Raw genomic sequence first — 22,500 nt, 5'->3', positions numbered from 1 at the left:
GAACTCTTCATCATGTTCCTCAAACCATTCCCAAACAATGTGTGCAGTGTTGCAGGGCACATTATCCTGCTGAAAGAGGCCATTGCCATGAAGGGGTGTACCTGGTCTGCAACGATGTTTAGGTGGGTGACACGTGTCAAATTGACGTCCACATGAATGGCCGGACCCAGGTTTCCCAGCAGAACATTGCCCAGAGCATCACACTCCCTCCACCGGCTTGTCATCTTCCCACAGTGCATCCTGGTGACATCACTTCCCCAGGTAAATGGCGTACATGGCCATCCACGTGATCCAAAACAAAATGAGACTCCTCGGACCAGGCGACCTTCTTCCACTGCTCCAAGGTCTAGTTCTGATGCTCGCGTGCCCATTGTAGGCGCTTTCGACGGTTGACAGGGGTCATCATTGCCACTCTGACCGGTCTGCAGCTACGCAGCAGGGTGCGATACACTGTGGATTGTGACATATTCCTCCCGTGACCACCATTAAAATTTTCTGTGACTTGTGCCACAGTAGACCTTCTGTCGGTTCAGACCAGAAGGGAGAGCCTCCGTTGCCCTTGCGTATCGATGAGCTTTGGGCACCCAACACCCTGTCGCCGGTTTGTGGTTTGTCCCTCCTCGGACCGCTGACTGGGAGCACCCCACAAGCCTTGCTGTTTCAGAGATGCTCTGACACAGTTGCCTGGCCATAACAATTTGGCTCAGGTCTTTACTCCTGCCCACTTCTCTTGCATCCAACACATCAACTTCAAGAACTGACTGTTCACTTGCCTAATATATCCCACCCATTGACAGGTGCCATTGTAACAATAAAATCAATGTTATTCACTTCACCTGTCAGTGGTCATAATGTTTCGGCTCATCAATATATTATATATATACAGGCTGGGGCATTTATATCTGACGCTTTTAACACCCTTATAACTTTTTTGTTTCAAAACCAAATAAATTACATTTCTATACAACATAGGCATATTCTTCAAGTTTTAAAAATCAATTTTGATTCGACACTTTTTTAAAATTACATCAGACAAAGGAGCCCCTTTCAAATTTGTACATTCACGACAGCAGATCATCATATTGTTCATTACCGAAAGCAATGTCTCTTAATCAAAAGAGCGGATGTTTGACTTCAATTCATCGATTGATGGTGGATGTTCCTTATAAACTTTGCCTTTCAGAAATCTGGTGGAGTTAAATTTGCCAAATCAAAGTGTGCCTCATCTGTCATGATGACCTTGCTTGTGAAATTGGCATGCTCATTGGTTTTAACGTGCTCCATCATTAAAAACTTTCAAGTATTATCTGAAAAACAAAGGAAACGAATTTGTAAGGCCAAGACTGCTTCCAGCAAGAAATATTGCAAATGTGTCAGATATAAATGCCCCACTCTGCATATGTATATATAAACAGATGTTTGGTACTACAGAACTTCAATATGGATCCAAACAAACACGACATAATAGTGTCCGAAGCTTTTCGTGCTGCACTCTTCAGGGTAAGATCGCAGCAAGTGAAGGCGTGTGCTTATATACGCAAGTCTCTATAATGTAGACACTGATACATTATAGACCAGTACAATGCAGATATGTTCAGGATATTGAGCCGAGGTCGGAGCTCGTTTCATTTACGTACGCTGGAAGCAACCTTCATCCTTACCACCGATCCAATATAATGTCACCAAAAGGAATTTGTACGATCTCTGTGTCTCTTTCAGCATGGAAAGATCAAGGGAAGAACAGTAACAAATGGTGAATGGACCTCAGGGGAAACCCATCACCCATCCCCCCCCTCTCTCCAGGATGCAGGTACAAACGTCAATCATCAATGGGAGCGCGAGGTGAAGATGATGGTCCGACCAATGGGCGTTCGGATTAACCGTGATGTCATTACGGTTGAACCAATCAGTGTCTACCTTATAGAGACTTGGGTATATAAGTACACGCCTTCACTTCCATTTTTAACTTGCTGTGATCTTACCCTGAAGAGTGCAGCATGAAAAGCTTCGGTCACTATTATGTCGTGTTTGTTTGTATTCATATTGAAGTGTATATATATATATATATATGTATACACACACACACTTTCTCTCTCGAGGGCTGTACCAAAAGTCAAAGGCATCAGCGGATTCTACATGTTTGTGCCAAATACAGTCGAACATTATCTATTAGTGACTTCTATCCATCTTTCCACTCCAACGTAAACACAGGCTCGGTTCATGCACACTACTGGTATTCCCATAATCCACTGTGACAAAATGGCTGTCAATGGCATATCGTTTCGTCAACGTGCAGTGATTGAATCCCTCGTGAAGGATTGACATTGGAGAAAATCTCAGACTCTCAAGAAACTGAAACGTGTACTTCGGGAAAAGCACCAGATGACAATGCTTGACCTCACAGTGTGCGTCTGACATTGGAGGAAATCTCAAAGAATGGCTGAGAAGTGCTTCCTCAATCACATATTGTGTGGACTTGGCCCCGAGTACGACAATCTGTTTGGGCCTTTCAAAGATCATATGAGAGGCCAGCACTATGAAAACGATGACGCAGTCCAGATAGCCATGCACAGCTGGTTGTGAAGTGTTGGAACGGACTTCTACTGCAGCGGGATTTTTCAGCTCGAGCAGCTCTGGAAGAAATGTGTGGCTCGTTCTTGAGATGTAGAAAATTAATGTGGTGTGTTCAGTTACTATTGACAATGTTAGTTTTCTTACATGTACCTTTGTTTTACTGTACAATAAACGTGCTCATGACTTTCGGTGCGGCCCTCGTATATACCACTTGAATGCCACAACATTGAAGTACCGATATGTTGATTGGATATTTTGGACAACGGAATTTTCTTTCCAATACAAAAACTATCTGGTGACGTTTCATCTCCAACTCATGAGAGCCAAATTGCATGAGTATTCACAAAGTGTGACTTGAAAAGTGCAGTGTGCAGCAGCATTGAATTAACAAAGTGGCTGTACACCGACTTGTCAATCAAAAGAACACTCACAGGTGAGGGACACATTTGGAGAGTGTAGGTGGAGGTTGATAAAGAGTGGGTGATGGGTGGAGGAAAAGGACTATTGAAGGTTAGTCATGTGGCTCGCAAAATCAAGATGAGAATCCATCATTTGTAAACGATGATGTCATAGACATAAAGGAACGAACCATAAATATCACAATAAAATCAACACCTGAGTTAAAAACACGGCAAAAGACCTTGTTAGGAAATGCAAACAACTTGGATATTCATAATGGTGTTGCAAATGCATGAGCTTCAAACCTGTGTTCACCCCTTTTGAACCCAGGAGTTATTTTTTCTGGAAAAAAAAGGATTACAAACAAAGTGTAAAAAAATCTCTAGAAAAAACACCAACTCCACCATCATAGTGCAAATTTCAGAGTCCATTTGGTGGTGGTAATCCTCTTGGCAGACAGCATTATTTTCGAATCAAGTACTTTGGATGGATAGGGTTTGATGGCTGGCCTCGATGAAGTGGGACAGGTCTGCAACAAAAGACAGAGTAGATTAACTTCATACGTTTTCTTTATCCCCTTCGAGCTTATGATTATCTTCATGGAAGACAAGGCATTTTTACCTGTCGCTTTGCTGATGCATTTGATCAAAAGACAGCATGTTGTATTTCACAAACATTCTGCTCGATTCACTCTATAATTTGCCCGAGATCATCATCCATCTGCTTGAAAGTCAGTTAACATAACCTTCATCAACCATCCTTGCTGCTTATATATGGCACGAGCAAAAATCACGTCTGCTTTGCTGCGAATCTCCGTATTGGATTTTTTTTTTTTTGGTTTGAACCTCTGCTTAAAATGAGTGAAATGAATCGTTTTGAAAATTTTGAATTATTCTTACTCAGATTTCAACATCACCATAATGCTTATTATCAAGTTGTTTGAACTTTCTTTAAGAAAATGATGATTTGTAATACTGGATACCACCGAGGGCACTACACGATACATATTTCCATAGAGAGAATTGGGATCTTCCAAACTTGAACCAGCTACCCCAGATATACAACGCTGACAGAAATCATACTTTGGGTACCCGAAGGCGACATGCAAAATTTGGTTGGATTTGGTTCAATAATGTTTTTTTTAGTTTTTGAAGCATATATAAATATATGAATGAAACAGTTGCAAACAGTAAAGAAGGAAAGTGAAAAGGCTGGTCTTTATTTAAACCTAAAATATATTAAAATCTTGCCAACTGAGAAGATCAACGTGTTCAGAAGGGGTGTGTTCCATTAGAAAGCACAAGCACTCCAACAAAATGGTTGAGAAGGAATAGCTGGCTGGTTTAGCAAGCAATAGCAAACTGTTTGGATTGGGAGTGGGGGGGGGGGTGGGGGTAAAGGCTGCAAGCAAGCTTTGGAAAGCAGTGCAGGATCAGCAATGGAGACATTTGATCATGAATGTCATCAGAAAACTGCCACGACTTGAGGCAACAAGATAACTGGTTATAATCCGATAGGTGTGTCGAACAGCGAGCGCTGGTCAATAGACCTCCCATGCGCAAATGCATCAAATTTATTTCGAATTTCCCTCTGGCGAGTATCGAAATGCTAACGAATCTTAGAAACATGGTTATGCATCAAATAAATGTCATAATTAATCCGTAAGGGTGTCGGTGGCAATATCACATATCACACATCACACTTGAAATCATGGCCAGGAAAAATCACATATGAGGCCCCAAGATATGTTATAAACAATCGATATAATGTGTTGGCTTCAAAAATCAGGCAATGGGATTCATCGTTCAATGGGAAAGACTTGTGCAAGCAACTTTGTTCACTCAAGTTCATTGCCGCTTACCTCGAGGCCTAGCAAGTTGGGACAGCTCTGATCTGTTCGTCAGAGGAAGACGCAATTCGTGTATAGAATGCCTTAAGCATGTCACATTTCCTCCAAACTTCTTCCAGTTTAATTGCGACTGAATAAAAGTGTAACTGTACATTAGACAGAATTGAATGAATCGTTGGTGGTGATAATTTTTTTTACGTCTGGATGGTGTGCGACAGAAATGTCATGAACCTATCTATGGCATCCAAAAAACATCCCACATTAAACTCATGGCCTTACAACTAAATTTCAATAACTGCTGATCACCTTCAGACAACACCTGTTGCTTTGCAATGTGGAGAAATCTATAATTTCAGATTGGAAAAGTTCATTTCAACCTGTTTGATATGTCTGGATTCATTGATAAAACAGTGCAGTACAGTAAACCCTCAAACATCACGGGTTCTCATATCGCAGATTTCGATCAATTTCAGGCAACCTATTTTGTTCCGATTTCATTATCGCGGGATTTAATTTCGACCAATCATGGTTTTCGAGCGAATATGAGTGATCATTTGCGTCCGTCCCGTGCATGTACGATTACCTCCCATTACGAGCCGGGTGTCGTTTCGAGTGCACCGTTTTTAATGGGGCCCAAACGTACATCGATGGACCAAGTTAGTTGTGCCAAAAGGAAGAGAAAGTTTATGATGTTGGGCGAAAAGATGGAATTGTGAGATCGGTTGGCCCTAGGTGAAAATGTGGCATCTTTGGGACGCCATTACGGAGTCAATGATTGTAGATAGAACCTTCTCCATTGTTCATTCTCTTCCTCATTCCTAAACCTTCATTTTCCTTCAAATCTCATTCCCAAAACTTCATTTCCCAACTCTGTATTTGAACCTCATAACCAAACCCCAGTTTCTGACACCCGTACTCAAATCCTTGTTATCAAACACCCGTTCTCAAAACCTTATTTTCTGACACCCAGAATCAACCCCCCATTCTCAAACCATTATTTGCCGACACTCAGACTCAAGCCCCGTTCTCAAACCCATATTTTCTGAGGGTTACTGCAGCTCATGGATCTAATTGATGCGAAGGGATTTATGCCAGAGCAGATCTTTAACGCTGACGAGACGGGATTATTCTAAGAGGATGCGATGCCACTTTGTACCTTCCTCTCCAAGCAAGAACTATTGAGGTTCAAGGTAAGGTGGTTAACAGTCATCTTACCCTTCTCACATGTGCAAGTGTTGCCAGCGACTTCATCGTAAAGCTCATGCTGCTCTTCCTTTCCCATTCACCCATATACTCTTCCACGCTCACCTTTTCCCCACTCTCTTCCCACTCCAACATCATCATCATCATCATCATCATCCATCCATTGGGACCATACTCTGTGCAGAGCCTTGGTGCTGCCTCAGGAGTCTCCTTGGCTATTGGGCACAATCCTGGATGGGTCGCCACTCTGACACAGGATACCAGCAAGCTGGCACTCAATTTGCTGACATCGGAAGGATGACAGGCAGAGTCAACCCCACCTGATATCAATTCAACAGCCGAGTGGGATTTGAACTCAGGATCCTCAGATTCCAAGCACACCACCCTAACCATTAAGCCAACACCAAGCATATCATCATCATCATGATCCAAAGCTAAGTCTTGTGTTTTCCATTTACGGCAGAGCACAATGTGAGTATGTATGTAATGTTCTTACCCTCACCCACCTCGCTGTCTTGTGTTTTCCATTTACGGCAGAGCACAATGTGAGTATGTATGTAATGTTCTTACCCTCACCCACCTCGCTGTCTTGTGTTTTCCATTTACGGCAGAGCACAATGTGAGTATGTATGTAATGTTCTTACCCTCACCCACCTCGCTGTTTTGTATTAAATTAAAAAGTGTAAAGTGTTTTTTTTTTTTTAAACTTACATTATTCATTGAATTTACATGTTTATTTCAATGTTAAAATGCTTTATAGATTGACATGTTTATTTCAATTGTAATGTGGATATTTATAGCTGCTGTCGATCATCCTCAATATTTTCTTGAAGTCCAGGAACCGAACCCCCGGTTTCTACGATCGCAGTTTTAACTATTGCAGATATTTCCAGAAACGTAACCCCCGCAATATTGGAGGGTTAGATTGCAAACGGATGGTTGTTTTTCTGTGCTCTATCCATTTTACATGCTGAGCATCACGTGAGGAAGCAGCACATTCCATTTTAAAGTCTTTTGTACGACTTGGCTGAGGTTCAATCGTTCAAACCACTGACCTCCCAGACTCACAGTAGATGCTCTCAACATCACACCACAGATGACAAATGCAATGACAACTACTATGATGATGACTACCACTACATCATTGTCATTAATTTGAGAGAACTTTCTGCCTTCACATTGTGGAATGGACCACTCAGCATACCAGATCTCAAGCACAACACAATTCTGGTTGAGTTTAATGAAATGCATTTGTTGCGGTTTAATTAAAGTTTAATGCAAGTAGTTCTCCTGCAATAAAGGATGAGTTTGTACATGGATTACATGAAAGAAGGTGACCGGAAGCAAAATATATCTTAAGTCGTGCGGAAGAGGGAGGGGTGGAGGAACCTCAAAACAAAACACAAACACAGCATGGAAACAGCATCATGACAAGGCTCACCGAACAGGATGTGGCTCAGAGAAGCATGCAGCAATTGCAGCGAGATTTGGGCTGATGGACTTGGCAACGGGTGGCGTGGGACTTGTTACCACATGACTTCCTGGGGAATGCGGCAGGGGCTTCTGCGGCACTGCTGGCTTTGGTACGGGCTGTACGTGCTGGTGAATGCAACGAAAGGAGAGAAAATCAAATTATGTACATATACTCGTGAATTGTGTATCACAAACTGAAATATCTATTTGTATTTTTTAAAGTTAAACCAATCCCACAATTAGGTGATTACATTAAAATAATTATCAATGAAGCCATCAAGCCTTCTTGATAATTATCAGGAAGTGGAAGTTGATCCCTTATCCCTCCAAGTCTTCCTCTATTTTGTCCATTGACTTTGCTATTGGTGTGTTCCGCCACATCCTCGTCCTACTATTCTTATTGTTTTGTTATGTCCTGGTCTGTCCTGTGTTCTCGCTCCTCCATGAGCCTCGACTGTGGATCCAAAAGCAACCCCCACACTCCCATCCCCACCCCCATCCAAAAAGAATCACATAAGGCTTTTTTTGTGTACCTTGTCAAGGCTCGTATGAGAGCAAACATACAATGCACAGCAAGGGGGGCATGAGACAAGAGGCACGGGAGAGGGAAGGACAAAACAGTGGTAAACAGAGACATTAGGAGTTCTGTGGAAGGGAGAGGGATTGGGGGGGGGACATGGGGACATTACAGGGAATTAAAGGAGGTGGGCTTGGGTGGATTATCGGGGGTCGAAAAGATCGAGGATTTGGATGGGGGATGATAAGAGGTGGTGGTTAACAGCTGTTTTGAAGGCCTGGAGGGAAGAATGGGATTGAATAGAGTGTGGGAGCTTATTCCAAACGTGGGGAAACAGAGGAATGAAAGGGTGAAGGTGAGCAGTGATTCGTGATTTTGGTAGTTTTCCCAGAAGGGAGTTTTTGGCGGACCTTGAGCACCCTGTGGAAATGTGGTGGGGACAAATCGCAGAGAGAGCAGGGGAGGGGGGGGGGAGGCAAGACTGGAGAGGAGACGGTAGAAGACAGAAAGACCACCGACCAACCTGCAGTGAGAGTGAGAGGCCCAAAGACTCAGCCTCATTGCGGGAGATGCCAATGATCCGAAATGCCTTGGTTTCCACAGCGTGAAGCCGAGAAAGGTGAGAGGCAGGAGCACCAGCCCAGAGGGGAGAGCAGTACTCCATCAGGTTGCAGACGAAAGCTTTGTAAGTGATCAGAGCTCAGGTGGGCCGAGGAAGGACTTTGCACGACGGAGGATTCCCAGTCGGCGACAGGCTTTGGAGGCGAGTTTTAAAATGTGGCTTTCCCAGGAAAGGTCATGGCAGATAGTGAGACCGAGAAGCTTGAAAGAAAGGACTTCTTCCAGAGGATTGTTGAGAAAGTGAATGGGGGGATTTTTTATAAACGGTCCTTTCGGAGAGACATCGTGAGAGTGTGAGATTTGTTCGGAAGGAAATTTTACCCAGATCTGCAGTGAGCGAAGAAGCTGCTGCTTGCCGCTCTGAGGGATGACAGATGGTACGGCAGAGGGTGGAGTCGTCGGCAAAGAGAAATAGAGGATTTTCCAGAGAGTCGGAGAGATCATTGAGGAAAACCAGAAAAAGAACAGGGACCAGAACGCTACCTTGAGGAACTCCAGCCTGGACAGGAAGAGGGGATGGAAACTCCATTTATGGCCACACGTTGACTGCGACGGGAGAGAAAGTCTGCGAACCTTTTGTGGAGATGGCTTTGGATACCAGAGGAAGAGAGTTTGGTGAGCAGTCAGGGTGCCAGACCGTGTCAAAAGCATGTGATATGTCGAGGGATATGGCTCTGATTTCATGTCTGGCATTTAGTTCCTCCATCCATTGTTGGGAGAGCAGAAGCAGCATATCCAGGGTAGAGTGACCTGGTCTGAAACCAAATTGATGATCGGAAATCAAGCCATTGGAGAAGAGGAAGGATTTGATGTCTGAAGCGATGATGGATTCCATAACCTTCCTGCTGATTGGTCTGTCGTTGCAGGGATCTGTTTTTGTACATTTTTATGCAGGGCGGTAATGTTTGCTGATTTCCAAGCAGATGACTTTGAGGAAATGAGAGGGTGAATAAAACAGAGAGGGTGAGCAAGAGCAGAGGAGCAGGTTTTTAGGACACGTGGGCTGATGCTGTCTGGACAGGTTGCAGAATCTGAGTTAAGCTATGACAGCAAGCTGTCCACTTTGTCAGAAGAAAAGGACAAAGAGTCCAGGGACAGTTGGGTGCGACTCGGTCAGGTGGGTACAGAAAGCAATGGGTTTCCGACACAAGATTTAAATGCAAACACCGAATTTAGGCATTCAGGCTTTTCACGTGTGGTATCTGCAGTGTGGCCATTTTAGGTAAGGGAGGGGACGGAAAGGAAACATACACCCGAAACAGATTGATAAGATGCCACCAGGATTTTGAGGAGGAAGAGAGGTTTGAGAGTTCAGACTTGAGCTTAGAAAGACGTTGTTTTCTGGCTCTCCTGAGGCTAGATACACACTTCTTCCTAGCTTTATGGAAGAAACTGAGATTACCCTCAGTTGGGTTTGCATAACATGAGGCAAAGGCAAGTTGTTTCAAGACAACTGCTTCGCCACAAGTTTCAGTGAACCAAGGGCAGGAGGAAGTGTAGTACAAGTGAAGACAAGAGGGGATAAATCTGTGCATGAGAGAGAGCAAGTTTCTGTGAAAGAATTCCTAAGACGAGTTGATATTGGAGAAAGTGGTGATGGGAGACCAGTTTAGAAGTTTTCTGGCTGCTTGAAGACCCTGCCAGTCAGCCTGAGTGAAATACCAGACTCTACGGCGCTGAGGTGGTTCGCTAATAACAGCCAGAGAGATGTTTACTTTTGACAAGCACGTGGTCAGAAAAACCAATTGGAGCAAACAAAGAACAGCAGGTATTTTCAGGGAAATTGGTTGAAATCCTGTTGGGAAGTTGACCGATTGAGTCGGTCCCAATGAGTCGTAGAAGTCTTTTGCTGAAGTGCCATTGCCAATGAGAGAGGTACCCACACCCAGCCAACTGGCGTGATGACAATTTTAAGTCACCACATATGAGGAAGAGAGAGTTGGGATGAGATGATGGAAGTTGGTCCATGTTTTCAGATAGTGAGGTGTAAATGGAGTTATGCATATAGAATTCTATCTCTGGGATGGATATACAGTTCTCACAAGAGTTATTTGAATTTTTTTTTTTAATTCAGCTGAGTGTTATTGTTACATTTTTTTTCTCACCTTGTTCGAATGATTTTGATAACGATCCACTGGTGTGTGACATCAAATTGACTGATTCTGAAGCAGTTAATAAAACTACACATTCTGGTACTTTTAAAAAAGGCAATCAATCAGTTTGAAATCAATAGTTATGCATCAAATAAATTTTATTTCCTGAAGTTTCAGAGGTCTCTCTGATATATCCTTCAGGCCTGGAATTTCAGGGATTGGTCAAGTGATTGAAAAGAAAACCTCAATGTCCTTTTAGACTTACAAATTCAATCATGAAAGGAAGCTCCTCTTTCCTCATTCTATAATCAAGGGAGCTACAAACCAAATTATGAAATTCCGGAAGATCCATAATGTCTGACAATTTAATTGATTGACATGTCACCCACAACCCAACACATCATTCCATTATGATTTTATAAATAACTAGAAGTGCACTCGGGAGAGCGCATACCTCTGCCACACAATGCCTGATCCAGTAGAATATATCAGGGGCAAGAAATTTTCGAAATTGCGTAATTTAACCAGGACACACTGCGGATCTAGATACTGGAATTTTTAAAGTGATTCTTCACCATTGAGTGATCGGGCTAACACGATATATATCACGATATCTCAAAAAGTACTAGACGGATTTGGATGAAACTTGGTCGACAGTTTGGGCATGTGACGTGGACAAAATTATTCGATTTTGGTGAAAATCCAGATTCAGATACGAGAATATTTAGCTTATATGGAATTGGAATTCCAGACAAGGTTTTGCCGGCATGCACAGTCCGTCCGTCTGTCTGTCTGTCCCTTTGTCTGTCCGTCCGTCTCCTATTTCAACTGGTGGGCTGATCTGGCGGAAATTTGGCAGCAAGGTTCCGCTCCTGACTGGTAACTGGGATTGCAAAGCCCGTTCTGGTCACGTGACTTTAAGTTGGTCAACATAGCAGACTTAGTAAATTCTTTTAAAAAAATCTTCTTCTCCAGACCTACAAATTAGAATGCTCCCAAATTTAGGTGACATCAGGACAGGGGTGTGATGTTAAATTGCGGAGGTCATGCTGATCACATGACCGAAAGTGTGTCAAAATGACGGTTGCGTAAATTCCTTCAAAATTTTCTTCTCCAGACCCACCAATCAGAATGCTACAAAATTTGGTTTACAACATAAAGCCAGCATGGGGATGTTAAATCGTGGACGTCATGCCGATCACATGACCAAAAGTATGTCAAAATGGCTGACTTCATCAACTTTTGGGAAAATCGCATAAATTCCTTAAAAATCCTCTTCTCCAGACCCACCAGTCAGAATGCTAAAAATTTTGGTGACAACATTAGGACAGGGTCGCAATGTTAAATTGCAGAAGTCATGCCGATCACATGACCGGAAGTGTGATAAATGGTGGACTTAATCAATGTTTGGGAAAAAAATCACAATAAATTCCTTACAAAAATCTTCCTCTGCAGATACACCAATCAGAAGCCACCACATTTGGGTTACAACATAAAGCCAGTACCAAGATAAGCGACAAGTACAGTGTTCCGGTTTTTAGCTCCGGGGAGCTTATGGGATGATGCGTCGTCTGTCCGTCTGTCTGTCTGTCATATCCATCCGTCCATAAATATTTGCAACTTCTACAAGGAAATAAAACACAGGTGGAGGCCATTCAGCCCGTCATGCCTGCGTGAACACCATACTAATTTATCTACACAAGATCCAAGGAAGAAAATGCAAAAAATGTTTTTAATTAACGAAATAATTGCTTGTTTTTGTGTTTTTTAAATTTCAGTTTTTGTGTATTTTTTTTTTCTTCCTCTCAGGGGATGGGGCATGGGCTTGGTTAAAAACACACATTAACCACCCAACCCCCTTGACAAGACCCCCAACAACAGCACTCCGGACACATGCACACCATCACCCATGAATGCTCAAACGACTGAAAAGTCCTGTCAACATCCCCATACCGCTCTATCTCCATAACTTCCAGGTACCAATCTAATTCTAATTTAAATTTATCTACTTTTTCTGCTGCCACTACCTTTCCAGGAAGGCCATTCCATGCATTAACTACTTTCTGAGTAAAAGTCCCCTGCATTACTGCAGTCTTAACTCTCCTCTTCTTTACTCTCATGCGGTGGCCCCTGGCCCTATCACTGTCGACTCTGTTGAATATAATTCATCTGGACTTATTTTATCTCTACCTTTCATTATCTTAAACATCTCTCCTTCAGCCGCTCCTCACAGCTGAGTCAAGCTCGGCCTGGAATCGATCTCGTTGCCCTGCGCTGAACCCTCTCTGTGGTATCTATGTCCTTCCGGAACTGTGGTGACCAAAACTGCACACAATATTCTAAATGTGGCCGTCACTAAATTCCTGCACAATGTTAACGCCACCTCTTTTGATTGATGAATGATCCCCCTCACAATACAATCTAAAACCCTATTTGCGAAAGCAAGAGCTGCCGAGCACTGTGCTGCCCCCTTACCTCCCATATCGATAACCACCAGCAGATCCTTCTCCTGTGTGACACGCTCCAAAATTACCCTTTGCATCCTGTAATTTCTATTTTCATTGTTCTCTCCCATCCCCAAGACCTTACACTTGCTCAGGTTAAATTCCATCTGCCAGTCTTTTGCTCAATCCATACAAGTAGTAACACTTTCCTGAATCTGATCACCACCCCCTCTACTATCCACCTTACCTCCAAGCTTTGTGTCATCTGCAAATTTGGAAAGCTTACTCTTCACCCCATTATCCAAATCGTTGATTTAAATAATGAACAGTAATGATCCAAGTACTGATGCCTGAGGTACCCCGCTACTTACATCCTCCCACTCACAACCACTCTTTGCTTCCTATCACGAAGCCAGTTTGCAATCCAATCCACAAGCCCTCACCTTGGCTCACAACCTCCGATGTGCGACCTTTTCAAATGCCTTCTTAAGGGCTAGATATACTTTATCCACTGCCTTTCCATCAACCACCCAATCAGACACTGCTTCATAGAACTCTAAAAGATTTGTTCAACAGGAACTACCTTTGGTAAACCCATGCTGACTACCTTTAATTAGTTTGTATTTATTTAAATGGTTCCTCATCTGGTCCTTAATTAAAGTCTCCAACACCTTCCCCACAACTGAAGTCAAACTGACAGGTCTATAGTTTCCCAATTCTCGTCTGGATCCTTTCTTAAATAATGGTGTTACATTTGCTGCTCTCCAGTCCTCCGGTACCTGTCCTGGACTCCAGGGAACTTTTGAAAATATCCGTTAACATCTCGCTTACCTGCTCGGCTACCTCCATCAACACTCTCGGGAGTATATTATCTGGACCCGGAGCCTTATCTTCTCTTAGATAACCTCGCTGTTCCTTTACTTCCTCCACTCCAGCATGGATCTTCTGCAAAAGCCCTTCCTCACCTCCTCGATCAATACTCTCAGCTATTAACAATTCTCCTGACTGTTCTTGTGTAAAAGTTGAAGAAAAATACCTCTTTAATAAGCCTGCCATCTCACTTTCATCACGAACCACTCTCCCGGGTGCTATTCCTCAATGGACTCACACTGGTCCTGACCTATCTTTTCCCCTGATATACTTAAAGAAAGCCTTGCTACGATGTTTAATATTCTTAGCCATGTCCTTCTCGTACTCTCTTTTGGCTTGTCGAGTTATTTTCTCAACTTGTCTCTGTTTACTCCGGTAGTGATATAAATCTCCAGTCCTGTTATTTTTAAACCGAATAAATGCCTTCCGCTTCTCCTTCATAGCGTTCCTCATCTCACAGCTCAAGCACCTTGGTCTCTTTCTCCTTCTAGTTTTACACCTCATTGGAATGGACTTACTCTGCACTCTTCACATTTGGTCTTTAAAGGTTTCCCATTTCTCTGATGCTGATTGTCCTGTTGTTGGAGTCTCCCAATCTACATCACCCAACTCTCTCCTCATACCCTCAACGTTTGCCTTCCTGAAATCTAATAGCCTTACCCTACTATCCTGAACTCTAACGCTTAACAGAACCTTTGCACACACATTGTTATGGTCACTTGCTCCGAAATTCTCCCCGACCTCCATCTCCTCCACCATATTAGGATTGTTACTTAAAAGGAGGTCGAACACTGCACTCCCCCTCGTGGGTTTATCTACAAATTGGGTTAAAAAGCAATCCTGGACTAAAACTAGGAAAATCTCATCTGGTCTGCCCTTTCCCTGTTTCTCAACCCACTCTATCGCTGGCAAGTTAAAATCCTCCAAAATCGATAGTCTCCCCTTACTACATGCCCTTTTGAATTCTTCATGTTCTCCTCCTTCCTCCTCTTCCATCACACCTGGAGCCTTATGAAAGAATCATACCAGTATCTTTCTGTTTTTACAATATCTAATCTCTATCCACACAGAATCCTCAACCTTTATTCCTTCCTTGATGTCACTCATTTCTCTTGATGCAATTCTGTCCTTTACCCTGATTGCTGCTACGACTCTTATTCTCTCCTTCCAATCACACCGATACACCTTGTAGCCTTCTAATCGTGTCCTTCAGTTACTCTCCTCCTTAAACCATGTCTCACTCACTGCAACTATAATTGTACTCCTCGTTATCTACTTTGGCTTCAAGCTCTTCCCTCTTATAATTTAAACTTCTGGCATTGGCATATAATAGGTTTAAGTTTTCCCTCCCTGAAATTCTATTTTCTTGGCTGGCATTACTCATCATAATTACATCATCCGTTCCTTCCTTAATACCTTCTCCACCCTCCTCTGACCTAAAAAAAAGAAGCCTCAATTCCTTCCTCAATTCCAACTGCAAACCTTGCTGCTCCCTTTCTATTAAACATACGGACATCATTACGGAACACTCCCTTTGTCCCCTAAATGATTCCCACTGTTCCTTGAATGTAAAACCTTCCTCCCTACACCATTCTTCCAGCTACTGGTTGACGTCTATTGCGCTGCTCATAATTTCAATATTGTTTCCTAATCTTGGGAGGATCCCAGAAAACATGACCTCACAACCCTTTGCTTTCAGCCACTTACCCATTATCCTGTATATATTTTTTCAAAACCTCTGAGTAAACTTTCCCTCCATCATTCACACTTAGGAGTACCACAACCAACTTCTTCCTGCTATGACCTGATGCAATATCCCTAACTCCCATTCCTTCAAAACTGCACAGAATTCTATGTCCACGATCCTTCCTGCAGAATGAAGAATCGACATATTTAATAGTCTCATCACCTACAAAAACTGTCTCCCAGACCTCATGTCTACCAATTTATATTTCTGCACCTCCACCACTGCCCGAACCTGCGGCACCTCAACTGCCGGCACCCGCTGCACCTCCACCACTGCCTGCACCCTGCACTGGACATTCTTTAAAACGACACGTATGGTTCTGATGAAACTTTACCACAACCTTCATCATCATGTATGTAACAAAGTTTGTTCATGGCATTCAAAAAAATTGGGGTCAAAGGAGGTGTAAGGTGGGGTTGCTCGCAAAATATATATTTGCTTTCTTCTCCGAACCTGCACACACAATTCCAATAAAACTTGACTGCCATCTTCATGACCCAGGATGTACTAAAGTTTGTTCACGACATAAATAAAAAAACTAAAATAAAATCGGGATCTAAGAGGTTCTTCGGTGGGTGGGAAGGGGGGAGGGGGGAGGTTACCCCTCAAAATACGGACTTGCTTTCTTCTCCGAAGCAACACACACAATTTGGATGAAACTTTGCCACAACCTTCATCACCTGGGATGAACCAAAGTTGTTCACACTATCTTAAAAATAAAACAAAATCAAGGTCTGAGGGTCATTTCAGGGGGGTAAACCCCCAAACTAGGAATTTGCTATAACTTTGGTTCATTGGTACATTTTGCCGATTCCATCCCATGTCGACTTCCTTCTCAGTATCATTGTTCTACCAGGCGAGCGCCCAGGAGTATTGTCCCGATTTTTGAATTTTGTAACTGATTCTTCACCATTAAGAGATGGGGCCAAAAAACATATATAGTATGATATTTCAAAAGTTGTGGACGAGTTATGACAAAACTCAGTGGATGATTTGGGTACATGACAAGACTGAGCCAATTAGATTTTGGTTCAGGTCCGGATCCAGATCTGGCTTATCAGTGGGATACAAACATAAACTGTTCAGACTGGTGGAGGTATGAGCTTTACCTGGTGCCATTATAGTTAATGTATGCATGACTGGGGTATTTGTTGTGGTGTGTGTATGTTTGCTATTAAAATAAAGTTAGCACGGGGTGTTGTTGAGTTCGTACCAATCAAAAATCAATGAAATGTGCCATACTCTTGACAGAGTGCCAGTGTTGCTGGAGCAGTGGTACAGGTTATGCGAGGTGGTTTGGCGTTGCTTTCCCAGCATTCAGACAGGGCAGGAATAACTAATTTGTCAGGCATGCTGAGCGATAAATCGTAGACTCTTCTCAAAGGACACTGTGGGATCTGTAACGTTGTCCAATGAGCGGTGCTGGAAGACGAGCCTTTAAGCTTAACATACTTCACAGGGGATGGTGCACATATGGATGAATTTCCCAGCACACAAAACACCAAGGTGACAGTATATTACGGGGTCAGGATTCAAACCCAGGCGAGACAGCTTTGAGACGAGTGGGCATACCTCTCGGCCATCCTGTCAGTCCTTTCATACGCAACATCTTTTAAATGTTAATAAATAACATTTGTTGAATAAATTGTTGTTGGTGAATAAACATACTATTGAATAAATTATTTAATTGATGTGATGATTACATGATGAAAAAATACATCAGGTGTGTATGTGAATGTGTGTGTGTTGAGAATAGGAATCCATTATCCAAAAAGGAAGAGCTTTACCATGGCCTCCGGACTACTTGGACTGCTGCTCGGGAGAGATGGTCTCGCTGGTCGTGCTTGTTTCGCACGAACAGTCATTGGCGTTGAAGCCAAAGGTCGGTTTGGCCTTGGAGGACCTTTCCTGACCTCTCTGCAGGCTGGAGCGCAAATGGTAGTGGTAGACCGCCCTGTCTTTCTGACTTGCCCATTATGGGGCAAAGGGCCCTTTTGATGAAATGGTCTTGCCATTTCATGGTTCTCAATCTGATTAGGAAGGAAAATGTAACAACCGCTGAGACTCTACAAGCAGGCAGTATATGAACAACTGAATCATTTCATGATGCTGAATGGTAAACGATAAAAAGCTCACCAACTGGATGTCTTCATGGATCACAGTGGCAATGCGTGGACGTTTTCCTGGATTGTCAGACTTGTCCACTCGAGCGACTCTTCCCTTCTCTCGTGCACTTTCCCTAAACATAGCCAAGCAAAATTTCACATGCAAGAGGGTTCAAAAGGCAGCGAATATCTACAATGCGAATATTATTCACCTGACAATGAAAAGGTGAGGATAATGACATTCTGACCCCGAAGAAAAGTTCCTCATGACATCTGAATAATTTTTTTTATCAGATATCTACCACATCTCACGACAAAACAGCAGATTTTTGGAAGACGAGACCACATCAACAAACAGTGATCAGGAAGTATGTTCAAATTAACCTTTGATGGTACTTGTCAAATATCTGTGGTTACCTGAAAGCCTGCAGGACACGATTCTTGCGCTTTTGACACTGCTCCCACAAGGTCAGGCGCTTACGGTAGCAAATATACATGAGCAGTCCCAATGAGGGAAGCACAAGGAAAAAGGTAAGCAGCAAAGCAATTGTGAGCTCTCGTTCACCTGCGGGAACAGAGATATTGTGGGATTATCGAATGCAGGATAATTTCATCTCTCTGTGATGAACAAAGGACTGCTTTAATGAGGAGAATAAACTCACGGGATGGACGGATAGGGCCGCTGTCGATGCTACCACCATGGCCTGGATTTTCACAATGTGGTGGTGCCCAGTGTTCGTCACAGTGGCAATTGTGGTTGCTGTTGCACACCTGCTATGACATAAGAAATAGGTAAAATGAGTATTAGGGGGGCAGGTGAGGGTTTGTGGTGGGTATACATTGGACAGCAAGAGGAGAGTAGAGAAGTATAGTTTGTCTCATCAAGTGAGCCACATGGCATGGGTTCAATTCCTGGTATTATTCCAAAATGTAAACTTGGAAACCTCAGAGGCAGATCAATGAAGACGCCATACTTCAGATATGTGAAGCCAGCAGTCCCATCAGTTGGCATTTGCTTGTGAATGTTAAAGATCACACATAACTTTTTGAAAAGACTGTGTTGGTACTAGGACCAAAATTGGAAGTCTTGCTGTAATTTAAGTGGCATTGCCTTAGCAGCCTCTCTGTGCCTCTTGATGATGTATCATGCAGATGGAATCTCATATTTTTCTGGATGGACATCTGGGTATTAATTTCCTTTGACTTTTTATGCAAATCAAAGTACTTGTGTGAAACTTAACAAGGTCAACTGGTCATGGGAATTGAATGCAAATAAGGGAAGGAAGGAAGTTATGCTTGTTCATGTTTCAGAAATTTTACTTTATCATTTCACTCCTTCATGAACACGTTTCTTTTTTTTGGAAACATGATTGACGCTTGAAGAAGAGGAAGAGCTGAATGGTAGGGAACAAAATGGAAAGGGGGAAACACCAACATCAGAGTAGAAGTGAGAGTGAGAACAAGGGGAGTGGGAAAAGGACACATGAGGGCAAAGAAGCTGCACACAAGTTGAATGAAACACAAGAAGAGGAAGGGGAAGGAGCGGATGAAGCAGAAATTCACAAGTAGAGGTCCATATATATATATATATATATATATATATATATATATATATATATATATATATATATATATATATATATATATATATATATATATATACATATATACACTGAATTAATATATGTATGTATATATATGTATGTGTATATATAAATATATATATATATATATATATGTATATATAAACCAAGTCGAAAACACCAAGGGGTTGACTCAGCCTGCCATCCTTCCGAGGTCGGCGAAATGAGCACCAGTTATACTGGGCCCGGTGTATACCCCGGTTAGAATAAGTGTACCATATCCCTGTGTGTCGTAAGAGGCGACTAGGGTTGCGTCAGGAAGGGCATCCGGCGTAAAAACCTATGCAAAATCATTATGCGGACAACAAAACGAATTTCCATACCGGATCGGTCGAGGCCCGGGTTACCAACGAACGCCACCGGTACCGGTGGTCAGCAGGGTACCAGTGGAAATTGTGCTACTGCTGGGCGAAGGAGGAGAAGGAGATGGGGAAGGCGAGTCCGGAGGCAGTGGGAGAGGGGGAAGGGCAGAAGTGTGGAGGTGAGAGTTGGAACTCTGAATGTTGGGACGATGACTGGCAAAGGGCGAGAGTTGGCTGATATGATGGAGAGAAGAAAGGCGGATATACTGTGTGTACAAGAGACCAAGTGGATGGGGAGTAAGGCTGGGAGCATTGGAGGTGGTTTCAAACTGTTCTACCATGGTGTGGATGGGAGGAGAAATGGTCTCGGGGTAATCCTGAAGGAAGATTATGTCAAGAGGGTATTGGAGGTGAGGAGAGTGTCGGACCGAGTGATGAGTGTGAAGTTGGAAATTGAAGGGGTGATGATGAATGTCATCAGTGCATATGCCCCACATATGGGGTGTGAGATGGAGTCTAAAGAAGATTTCTGGAGTGAGTTAGATGAAGTGGTGGAGAGTGTATCCAAGGATGAAAGAGTGGTGATTGGAGCAGATTTCAATGGACATGTTGGGGAAGGGAATAAAGAGGATGAGGAGGTGATGGGGAGGTATGGTCTCAACAAGAGAAATGTGGAAGGGCAAATGGTGGTAGAGTTTGCAAAAAGAATGGAAATGGCAGTGGTAAACACGTATTTCAAGAAGGAGGAACACAGGGTGACATACAAGAGTGGAGGAAAGTGCACACAGGTGGATTACATCTTAAGTAGGAGATGCAACCTGAAAGAGATTAGTGACTGTAAGGTTGTGGCAGGGGAGAGTGTAGCTCGACAGCATCGATTGGTGGTCTGTAGGATGACTTTAGAGGTGAGGTTGAGGAAGAGAGTGAGGGTTGAACCAAGGACCAGATGGTGGAAGCTGAAGGAGGAAGACTGTTGCGTGAAATTTAGGGAGGAGGTGAGACAGGCGTTGGATGGTGGCAAAGATGGGTGGGATGATTGGGCAACGACAGCAGAAGTTGTGAAGGAGATAGCTAGGAAGGTACTTGGTGTGACATCTGGACAGAGGAAGGAAGATAAGGAGACTTGGTGGTGGAATGAGGAAGTACAGGAAAGTATAAGGAAGAAGGGGTTGGCGAAAAAGAAGTGGGATAGTCAGAGAGATGAAGAAAGTAGGCAGGAGTACAAGGAGTGGCGTCGAAAAGCAAAAAGAGAGGTGGCAAAGGCCAAGGAAAAGGCATATGATGAGCTGTATGAGAAGTTGGATACAAAAGAAGGGGAAAGGATTTATACCGATTGGCAAGACAGAGGGACCGAGCTGGGAAGGATGTGCTGCAGGTTAGGGTGATAAAGGACGCAAATGGGAATGTGTTGACGAGCGAGGAGAGTGTGTTGAGAAGGTGGATGGAGTACTTTGAGGAGCTGATGAATGAAGAAAATGAGAGAGAGAGAAGGTTGGAAGAGGTGGAGATAGTGAATCTGGAAGTAGGGTGGATCAGTAAGGATGAAGTGAGGACTGCTATGAAGAAGATGAAAAGTGGAAAGGCGGTTGGCCCAGATGGTATACCAGTGGAGGCATGGAAGTGCTTAGGAGAGATGGCAGTGGGGTTGTTAACCAGATTGTTTAATAAAGTCTTGGAAAGTGAGAGGATGTCGGAGGAGTGGAGATTAAGTGTACTGGTTCCAATTTTCAAGAATAAGTGTGATGTGCAGAGCTGTGGAAATTACAGAGGGATAAAGTTGTTAAGCCACACCATGAAGTTGTGGGAAAGAGTAGTGGAAGCTCGGTTGAGAGGAGAGGTGACGATCTGTGAGCAGCAATATGGGTTTATGCCAGGAAAGAGCACCACTGATGCGATGTTTGCTTTGAGAATGTTGATGGAGAAGTAGAGGGAAGGCCAGAAAGAGTTACATTGTGTGTTTGTGGATTTAGAGAAAGCTTATGATAGGGTGCCAAGAGAGGAGTTGTGGTATTGTATGAGGAAGTCGGGAGTGGTGGAGAAGTATGTGAGGATCGTGCAGGATATGTATGAGGACAGTGTGACAGCGGTGAGGTGTGCGGTAGGAATGACGGACCGGTTTAAGGTTAAAGTGGGATTGCACTAAGGATCAACTCTGAGCCCTTTCTGTTTGCAATGTTGATGGACAGGTTGACGGACGAGATCAGACTGGAGTCTCCATGGACTATGATGTTCGCGGATGACATCATGATCTGTAGGGAGAGTGAGGAGCAGGCTGAAGCGAGCCTTGAGAGGTGCAGGTACGCACTGGAGAGAAGGGGAATGATAGTCAGTTGGAGTAAGACGGAGTACATGTGCATAAATGAGAGGGAGGGTGGTGGTATGGTGCGGTTGCAAGGAGTTGAGGTGGGAAGGTGGATAGGTTTAAATACTTGGGATCAACTGTCCAAAGTAACGGAGAGTGTGGGAGAGAAGTGAAAAAGAGAGTGCAGGCAGGATGTAGTGGGTGGAGAAGAGTTGCAGGAGTGATTTGTGACAGAAGGGTAGCTGCAAGAGTGAAGGGGAAAGTATATAAGACGGTAGTGAGACCAGCTATGTTGTATGGTTTGGAGGCGGTGGAACTAACAATAAGACAGGAAGCGGAGCTGGAGGTGGCAGAGTTA

The 22,500-nt window shown here is 43.4% G+C and overlaps 1 protein-coding gene across 6 annotated transcripts in view; it reads right to left on the bottom strand.

The window, feature by feature from the left end:
- Positions 1-22,500, bottom strand: part of LOC147033820 (disintegrin and metalloproteinase domain-containing protein 12-like) — an 868,480-nt gene that overhangs the window by 1,312 nt on the left and 844,668 nt on the right. For 5 of the 6 annotated variants that reach the window (XM_085871429.1, XM_085871449.1, XM_085871421.1 and 2 more), the window contains 6 exons: positions 18,558-18,669; positions 18,313-18,460; positions 17,927-18,029; positions 17,578-17,820; positions 7,467-7,624; positions 1-3,502 (listed from right to left, as the gene is read on the bottom strand). The exon at positions 1-3,502 is cut by the window's left edge. In XM_085871429.1, coding sequence (XP_085727555.1) covers positions 3,436-3,502; positions 7,467-7,624; positions 17,578-17,820; positions 17,927-18,029; positions 18,313-18,460; positions 18,558-18,669 — 831 coding nt within the window. In that variant the 3' untranslated portion in view covers positions 1-3,435. The remainder of the gene's footprint in view (positions 3,503-7,466; positions 7,625-17,577; positions 17,821-17,926; positions 18,030-18,312; positions 18,461-18,557; positions 18,670-22,500) is intronic. The other variant, XM_085871411.1, reaches the window with a different exon arrangement.

Source organism: Eptatretus burgeri, chromosome 1 (assembly GCF_056783735.1).
Source record: "Eptatretus burgeri isolate ZD-2024b chromosome 1, Ebu_testis_v1, whole genome shotgun sequence".
In the NCBI taxonomy this organism is placed as follows: Eukaryota; Metazoa; Chordata; class Myxini; order Myxiniformes; family Myxinidae; genus Eptatretus; species Eptatretus burgeri.
Note: the sequence above shows the minus strand (reverse complement) of the source record. Positions and strands in the feature narration are given on the sequence as shown.